The sequence below is a fragment of the Pterocles gutturalis genome, unplaced genomic scaffold, assembly GCF_000699245.1.
Source record: "Pterocles gutturalis isolate BGI_N339 unplaced genomic scaffold, ASM69924v1 scaffold2972, whole genome shotgun sequence".
NCBI lineage: Eukaryota > Metazoa > Chordata > Aves > Pterocliformes > Pteroclidae > Pterocles > Pterocles gutturalis.
In genome coordinates this window covers 1081-9777 of record NW_010109900.1, presented here as the reverse complement: position 1 = coordinate 9777, position 8697 = coordinate 1081, and the positions used below count along the sequence as shown (strand labels likewise).

Sequence of the window (8697 nt, the reverse complement as noted above, 5' to 3'; positions counted from 1 at the left end):
GGGGGTGTTGTGCCGCACGGGCAGGACGGCTGGTTGTGCCGAGGGCCCCTCACCACCCACTTCTCTTCCTTCAGCTCCGTGGCATCACATCGAGAACCTGGACCTCTTCTTCTCTCGCATATCCTTTCGCGGTGGGGGATTCAGGCAGGATGCACCCCACCGCCTCCGGGCGCTCAGCGCCGGTACAAACACCGGGGTTGGCGTGACTCAGAGCCTGGGCAGCGTCTGCCCCTTCCTGCAGGACACCACATGGCTCCGTGCCTGTGGGTGCTGTCACCCGACACTGAGGGGACAGACAGGTTGTTTTAGGGATCCTCGGCAGAGTGGTGACAGCACTAAGTTGCAATTAAAGCTTTATTCACGTGACAGGAATTTATGAATAGTGTAGCATAGAATTTGTAATCAGAATAGCACAGGATTTCCGTAAACAGAATCAGTGTACCCCAGTTTTATAAGTAGCATAGTACTGAATGTTATAGCACTGCTTAGCTTATGGTTTCTAATCACCTGAACTCTCTGCAGATCAGGTCAGATCTTAATATGTGTTTTGGTGTATCAGTATAGCAATCATAATCTAGACTCGAAAGTCATATAAAAGAATATGAGTCACTTGCTCAGTCCTCAGAGGAAGCAGAGGGTGGTGGGGGTATCCCTGGCCACTGGGGGTCCCAGGTCTCTCTGTCCAGCAGCAGCTCTGGTCCAGGTTCCCCCTTAGGACTTGTAACTCCTTGATTTTATGGACAGTGCCCTGCATGCTGTTATGCTTCCCTGTTCTGTGACAGGGTCATCACTGCCACCAGGTTGGCCAGGTGCCTGAGACCTTCAAGGCTGGCAAGGAAGGGAGTGATGGGCCTGGTGCCTGGGAATCTTGAGGCCGGTAGAGAGGGGAAGAAAAAATCAGTTTGGTTTGTAAACAAGTCTGCTTGGTTCACAGGATCTTCAGGGCTTGATAGTGAAGGAAATGGAACTAATAGGTGACCCTCTGGGTCACAGAGAATGGCTGCTTGTCTTGTAAAATGGTGTTAGTTATGCTAAACACATTGCCAGGAGTTGGGAGCAGGAGGTACCAGTCACAGGTGCTGGAGGTATTAAATGCATTTTTGCCTGTCTCTATGTTGTCCTGCCCACCCTTGTGTAGCGTGAGGGCAGGCTGAGTTACTGCTCTGTGCTGGGACAGAACCCCCACTGGTGTTGGGTGGGGGAAGAAAGGAGTTGAATAGAGCCAAGTCCTCTTACCCCAGTGTTGCTTTACCTGGGTAGAGTGTGTTACCTTGCAGTGGAGAATCAGCTGGCTGAGTAGGGGTGGGAGGGGGTTTCTGTTGGTGGCGGAAGCAGGCTTGGCTGGTTTTTTTTGGTGGGACACAAGCCTCTCCACCCTTCATCAGAGGGAAGGAGTCTCTGGACTGTTCTCCTTGACTGTAGCTTTCACATCTATAACCTGCATCAGAAGAATGGCTTCACCTGCATGCTCATTGGAGAGATCTTTGAGCTCATGTAAGTGCAGGTTTCCCCTCGGCTGGGGCTGTGGCAGCTGTTGGGGAACAGCCACAGGAATTTGCCGAACTCCTGTAGCTGGGTGGGCGGGAGGGTTCCCTTTACAGTTGTTCTCCCCTTTGTTAGGGTTTTCCATGCCCCGAACCTGCATTCCACGTTGAGGAGCTGGTGCCCTTGAGCTTTCCTGCAGCTATGACTGTGGAAATGTATCTCCAAGACGTGTGACCCTGCCTGCTTTGTTTTTTGGGGGATAGAAAGGCAATTCCCTCACGCTTGCTCCCTTTTTTTCACAGGCAGTTCATCTTTGTGGTGGCATTCACCACTTTTCTTATCAGCTGCGTTGATTACGACATCCTTTTTGCCAACAAAGCAGTAAATCACAGCCAGCATCCCAGTGAGCCCATTAAGGTGACTCTGCCAGATGCCTTCCTGCCTCCAAACGTTTGCAGTGCAAGGTAGGGGCAGCGGAGGGCATGTTAGTCACTGCTCCTGCTTTCTCAGGTACTCAGGGTGCCTGCCTGGGCCTGTCTCCCACTGCTTGCCTCTTCTTGCTTGCAGAATCCAGGCAAACAGCTTCCTCATCTGCATCCTGGTGATAGCTGGAGTTTTCTGGATCCACCGACTTGTCAAATTTATCTACAACGTTTGCTGCTACTGGGAAATTCACTCTTTCTACATCAATGCCCTCAAAATCCCCATGGTAAGTAGCTGGGCCAGGGGCCGTGTGCAGGGCTGCTAAGAGATGCAGGAGGCATTTGCTGGGTGGGCAGAAGCAGCTTGCCTTCACTCCTCTCTGAAGGCAGATTCTCCAAGAGACTTGTACTGGACAATATTCCCTCTGATGCATCACTGCACAGGTCTCCTTTCAGCTTGTTTTCCAGCAGCCAACTTATTTCATGTTAACTTCCCTCTGCCCAGCCTGCCTCTGCCTGCTGGCACACACCTCTGCTGTCTGCAGCCTGTTTATTCTTCTGTAATGGCCTTTTCTGTGATGCCTTTCAACAGAAAAGGCATAAGCAAGGATATCCTCATACCTCCCTGGGTTGTGGACAGCGTCATCTTCCTTGTTTACTGGGGGGAAACTGAGTCGTGGAGCTGCCTAATTGGTGAAGACCACACTGGAGATTGGTGTGCCAAATATGGGGTTTGAGGCTTGCACATATATCCTAGTCCAGAGTTCTTGCTCTGATGGACAACAAAAGGTGTGTGCGCATCCTTTGAGGAGAGGCTGGGTCTTGAGAAAGGTGGGGTGAGCCAAGAGGCTTGATTTGTCCCAGCTTTTCCACAGGCTCCCTCTGGGACACTGCTTACATCCCTTCCTCTGTTGACTGGCAGCTCTGGGAGGCTGGAGCCGTGTTCATGCCTCCAAGGCAGCTCGTGCGTGGGTGGCTGGGAAACACTCATCTGCACCAAGCTAGGGGTAAAGGGCACTGGGGCAAGGTATGGGGTTTGCTTGCTGCAGGCTGAAGCAGTGCAGGGAAGTGCCTCATGTCCTGGTGTTGCATGTGCCTCGTCAGCACTCTGAGGCAAGCGCTAGGACCTGAGTGGGGTGAGCCTAGCCTCTGTCCCTGGACTCGTCCTGCCCCTAACCTTGCCGCTTGCCCCTTTGCAGTCCACCCTTCCGTACTACACATGGCAGGAGGTGCAGGCTCGCATCGTGCAGATCCAGAAGGAGCACCAGATCTGCATCCACAAAAAGGAGCTGACAGAGCTGGACATCTACCACCGCATCCTCCGCTTCAAGAACTACATGGTGGCCATGGTGAACAAGTCACTGCTGCCCATCCGCTTCCGCCTGCCACTGCTGGGAGACACTGTCTTCTACACACGTGGGCTCAAGTACAACTTTGAGCTCATCTTCTTCTGGGGGCCTGGCTCCCTCTTTGAGAACGAGTGGAGCCTGAAGGCCGAGTACAAGAGGGCTGGGAACCGCCTGGAGCTAGCTGAGAAGCTCAGCACTCGCATCCTTTGGATTGGCATTGCTAACTTTCTCCTCTGCCCCCTCATCCTCATCTGGCAGATCCTCTATGCCTTCTTCAGCTACACAGAAATCCTGAAGCGGGAGCCAGGCAGCCTGGGTGCCCGCTGCTGGTCTCTCTATGGCCGCTGTTACCTCCGTCACTTCAACGAGCTGGACCATGAACTGCACTCACGCCTCAGCAAGGGGTACAAGCCAGCTTCTAAGTACATGAACTGCTTTATCTCCCCTCTCCTCACCATTGTGGCCAAGAACGTGGCCTTCTTTGCTGGCTCCATCCTGGCTGTGCTCATCGCTCTCACCATCTACGATGAGGATGTGCTGGCGGTTGAGCATGTCCTGACCACAGTCACCCTGCTCGGGGTGGGCATCACAGTGTGCAGGTGAGGTGGGTCTCTGCTGCCTCTGTGCTCCTAGCAGCACTGTGGGGAGCAGTGGGGCTGACCACCATCCCTGCAAATCTGCTCTTTGGTTGCAAATGGACGTGAATCTGCCTGAGTGAAGGGTACAGCTGGGAGAGTCAGGAACAGGCAGGAGAAGGGGTTAGTGGTGATCTTGGGTGCAGTGGTTGTATGATATAAGGGGTGTTGCTGGAGTTATGCAGCAACACCCCAGGGCTCGGCTGTCAGGAAGGTTTGGGCTGACCTGAAGGCTACAGACCAGTCACCCTGCTCTCGCAGGGTGAGATTTCCCAGAAATTGAGGTGTGATGCCATGATGTTTCCCTGTCCTGGCCTACAGATCATTCATCCCTGACCAGCACCTGGTGTTTTGCCCAGAGCAGCTGCTGCGAGTCATCCTGGCACACATCCACTACATGCCTGACCACTGGCAGGGCAATGCCCACCGCTACGAGACCAGGGACGAGTTTGCCCAGCTCTTCCAGTACAAAGCGGTGAGCTTGGCTTGCAAGGGGCTGCGGTGGGGACTCGCCCCCATCCCTGCAGGAGGGAGAAGCTGCCAGAGAGCTGAGCAGCTCCTGGGCTGGCAGAGGAACATGGCAGCTTTCTCAGAGACACTCTGCCCAGGAAGCTGGGCTGGAGCTGGGGGCTGGCTTTGAGATTGTGGATTTTTTGACATCCTCAAGCTTGTGCTGAGCCCATCATCTCTGTGCTTAGGTCTTCATCCTGGAGGAGCTCCTGAGTCCCATCATTACACCCCTGATCCTCATCGTCTGCCTGCGGCCGAAGTCCTTGGACATTGTTGACTTCTTCCGCAACTTCACCGTGGAGGTGGTGGGTGTGGGCGACACCTGCTCCTTTGCCCAGATGGACGTGCGCCAGCATGGCCACCCAGCGGTAAGTCCTGTGGGTGGTAGGAGAGCAGCCTGGGCTCCCCACCAGCGTCTCTGGTCCTTTAGACCCATGAGAGGCCACAACTCACCACTCCTGGCAGCCCACAGCCCAGCCACCTGCCTCTCTGCTGGATGTCTGGGGCTGTCAGCACAGATCACCAGCCCCAGAGGGCTCTCATCACCCAGCTGTGATTATTAACCTGGTATTTTATGAGCCAGGCTTTGTCATTTCTTTATTTGATGTCCTTGCCTGTCTTCACAGCCCAGAGTTCTGTGTCCTCAGGAGAGAGGAATGGGGATATCTGAGCATTTAGAAAGCGTGACCACTGAGAATTGACTTACTATAGAAGCTGGGCTGCGTGTGTCCAGGAGAGAGGCAGCCTTGGGGAGATGGGAAGCATTTTCCATTATGTAAAATCTGGTGTGGAGGAAAAGGGGATCCATCTGTTTCCTGTGAATTTAGGTTACTTGTCAGGAAGGACTCCCTGGTGACAGGGCCATGAACTATGGAGGCAGTGGACTCACTGTGGCAGGAAGCTCTTAAGAACAGTCGTTTGTTGTCTGTTGTCACTCCTGCTGCAGGCCAGAGAATGCAAGATGACTCAGCTGTGTCATTTGTGACTGCCCCCATCTCTCCAGTTCCCATGCAGTGATACGAGTCCTGGGGTGGAGGTGGAAGACGCTGTGCTTTACAGCTGCTTCTTGCCCAGTCTGACCCTCATTACCTGTCTGTACTCTGCAGTGGATGTCAGCAGGGAAGACGGAGGCCTCCATTTACCAGCAGGCCGAGGATGGCAAGACGGAGCTGTCCCTCATGCACTTTGCTATCACCAACCCCAAGTGGCAGCCGCCCCGCGAGAGCACGGCCTTCATCGGCTTCCTGAAGGAGCGGGTGCACCGGGACAGCAGCGTGGCACTGGCTCAGCAGGCTGTGCTCCCCGAAAATGCTCTCTTCAGCTCCATCCAGTCCCTGCAGTCGGAGTCGGAGGTGCCCAGGCTGGGGGGGATGCGGGGTGTTCTTGGGGTGCTTGCTGGGTCCTGACAAACTGATAATCAGGCCCTCTGGGCAATTTTGCTCTTGCCTGGGCTGTATCTGAGGATGCAGATATGATAGATCAGCACTAGTTGGGACTGCTGCTGGGTTTCTGGAGAAGGCGGAAGGCTGTCCTGGGGACCTATTGGGTGGGAGAGGGGCTGAGAGCTGGGGTGCCTCAGTTCTGCGTCGCTGGCAGGGATCAGCCCTCCAAGTCTGCACAGGACAGTGATTCTCTCCCTTTCGACTCTGCAGCCGCACAGCCTGATTGCCAATGTGATAGCGGGCTCCTCAGCACTGGGCTTCCACATGGGCCGGGATGGACAGGCTTCCCGCCATCTCTCTGAAGTGGCCTCAGCCCTGCGTTCCTTCTCCCCGCTCCAGTCTGCCCAGCAGCCTCCCAGCAGCTTCCAAATGTCAGGAAGGGATGGAGAAGGAGCCCAGCCTCGGGGCGCCAGTGCCATGACAGCCTCTGGGTAAGCTGCAGGCTGGAGAGGGGCGGCCAGACACCTTGCAGATTCCTTAGACCCTTGTCCAATTACCATCCAGTTGTCCTAGATGCATGGTGGCATTTGTTTCTGCAGCCTGGGATACCAAGGGACATGTTAATAAGCAGAGTTAGGCCCAGGTGCTTGGGCTGGCCCCAGGGGACAGTGTTGGGGTTCTGGTGATCTCCTGTAGGTACCACAGTGGTGAGAAACCCCTGGTAGGGAAGAGGCAGTGCCGTAGCAGTGCTGGTCACCTTGTGCATCTGGAGAGACGCCACAGAGGGCCTGTTCCTACCCAGCCCAGGAGTGGATTTCTGCAAGCCTGACATTAGAGTGGAGAGGGGCTGGGCAGTGTGGGGAGCACTTGGGCAGCAAACACCACTTGTGTGTCCTATGGCAGTGCCGATGCGAGGACCGTGAGCTCAGGGAGCAGCGCCTGGGAGGGTCAGCTACAGAGCATGATCCTGTCGGAGTACGCCTCCACCGAGATGAGTCTCCACGCACTCTACATGCATGAGGTGAGCAGCCTGGAGCTGAGCCAGCCAGCGGGGCACAGGGCCAGGGCAGGTGGGACTGGGGTGCCCTGACTGGAATGACTGGGGTGCCAGTGTGAGTGAGAACTAAGACGAGAGTGTGTATGGTGCTGGGGAGAAGGGTGTATTTGGGTGTCTGGGCTCTCCCACACAGCTGACTCACTCGTGTTTTGGCCTGCAGTTGCACAAGCAGCACGCCCAGCTGGAGCCCGAGCGGCACACTTGGCACCGGCGAGAGAGTGATGAGAGCGGGGAGAGCGCCCATGAGGAGCTGGATGCTCAGCGTGGTGCCACCGTCCCCATCCCTCGCTCTGCCAGCTACCCCTTTTCCTCACCGCGGCAGCCTGCCGAGGAGACGGCCACGCTGCAGACTGGCTTCCAGCGGCGATACGGTGGCATCACAGGTACAGGAGCCAGGGTAGAGGTCTGAGCTCTGGGTCAAAGCCCCATAACCGATGCCTTGTACAGACTGGCATGAGCAGCCTGCCTGCCCCTGGAGACTGACAGTCCCCCAGGTAGCTAATATTCCTCCTTCCCTCTCTTGCAGACCCAGGCACAGTACACAGAGCCCCATCACACTTCTCCCGCCTCCCTCTGGGAGGCTGGGCTGAGGATGGGCAGTCGGCAAGACACCCAGAGCCCGTGCCAGAGGAGAGCTCAGAGGATGAGCTTCCACCACAGATCCACAAGGTAGGGGTGAAGGCTGTGGCTGAGAGCAGAAAGGTGTAGTCAGGAAGCCAGGATGGGGTGCTGGCGGCTGGTCCTGATAGGTGCCACCTTTCCCTTTTGTCTTGGCAGGTATAACCTTGTAGACTGGGGATCTCATGGGGACTGCAGACTGGGAGCCGCCTGGGCAGCAGGATGTGGCATCAGCCTTATTCTCCTCCTGTCCTGAGTGGACAGGATAGTCCTGGGCTCCATTTTGTTGCCATCAATTGCCGAAGAGACAAAACTGCCAGGCCGGCGGCTTTGCGGTGGCACCTTGTGTCCAGCCGTGTGTCAAGTCAACGCCACTCTGACTCTTGTGGGGTGAATGCGTGTGTGAGTACATACATGTGTCTGTGTTCACATTGTGTCGTCCGTGTTGGAGGATCACTACAGAGCCTGCGAAAGCTGACGTGACAGGAGTAGCAGTGGGGAACTGTGGACTGGTTTGAAGGGGTGGGAGATGGCTCCAGCTCCAGATATCCACCCGGAGCTGGGACCTGCCTCCAAAATGAAGGCAGGAGCTGTTGAGGGGGGTCTGGATCAGCCTGACCTCTGCAGCACCACCCCTGCTCTGCCTGCAGCCCTCAGGAGGTGCCCAGGACCATGTTTGCCCTCCCGGAGAGGACCAGTGTTGTACCCCTTGGCCTGGAGCAGGACAGCAGTGGGGCAGTCGCGCACCCCTCTGCCCCAGCACCCTGCAGAGGGATGGGCCCTGGCTGCTGCTGGTGGGAACAGCTCCAGCTGGGATCTGGGGATGCTGCAGCTCTTCCTCGACTCTCACTATAGCTGGACATCCCTTGCACACAAGGAAGGGTCCCTCCCACCTGGCAGCCTCTGTACCTACACCTGGGCTAGGGCAGCGTCCTCCCTCCTGCATAGCACTCATGGGATGTGGGCTGCTAGTGGGCCCTCCTGCAGTGCCAAAGAGACCTTGGGGTGGGGCAGCCCAGCCTCTGCCAGGAGTGCTCACAGCCCCCTGCAGCCCACCCTGAAGGTCTTGTGCTCGGTGTATTGGTTCCCTTCCCCCAGGCATGATAAAGGCCTTTTCCCCATGCCCAGGCTGTGGTGCATCTGTCTGTCCTCCCGATGGGGCCATTTCTGTGTTAACAGGCCTTTCCTCCTCCCCGAGCAAAGGCTTTGGTGTGTCTCACGTTTCACCCAGGGGCTCCC

General features: G+C 56.2%; 1 protein-coding gene across 1 annotated transcript; it reads left to right on the top strand.

The window, feature by feature from the left end:
• Positions 1 to 80: 80 nt before the first annotated feature.
• Positions 81 to 7952, top strand: ATG9A (autophagy related 9A). The gene is made up of 13 exons (XM_010073109.1): positions 81 to 118; positions 1430 to 1494; positions 1788 to 1949; positions 2053 to 2194; positions 3107 to 3855; positions 4213 to 4366; positions 4590 to 4769; positions 5508 to 5753; positions 6054 to 6274; positions 6687 to 6804; positions 7001 to 7223; positions 7367 to 7509; positions 7590 to 7952. Exons 2-13 carry the CDS (start codon positions 1466 to 1468, stop codon positions 7629 to 7631), a joined length of 2409 nt encoding a protein of 802 aa, XP_010071411.1. The 5' UTR covers positions 81 to 118; positions 1430 to 1465; the 3' UTR covers positions 7632 to 7952.
• The last annotated feature ends 745 nt before the right edge of the window (positions 7953 to 8697 follow it).

Excerpts from the sequence above, each read along its gene's own strand:
- ATG9A (XM_010073109.1), top strand. The coding sequence starts at position 1,466 with ATGCTCATTGGAGAGATCTTTGAGCTCAT. Across the intron at positions 2,195-3,106 it reads ATGCCCTCAAAATCCCCATG|TCCACCCTTCCGTACTACAC; the intron begins GTAAGTAGCTGG and ends GCCCCTTTGCAG. Across the intron at positions 7,224-7,366 it reads GCGATACGGTGGCATCACAG|ACCCAGGCACAGTACACAGA; the intron begins GTACAGGAGCCA and ends CCTCTCTTGCAG.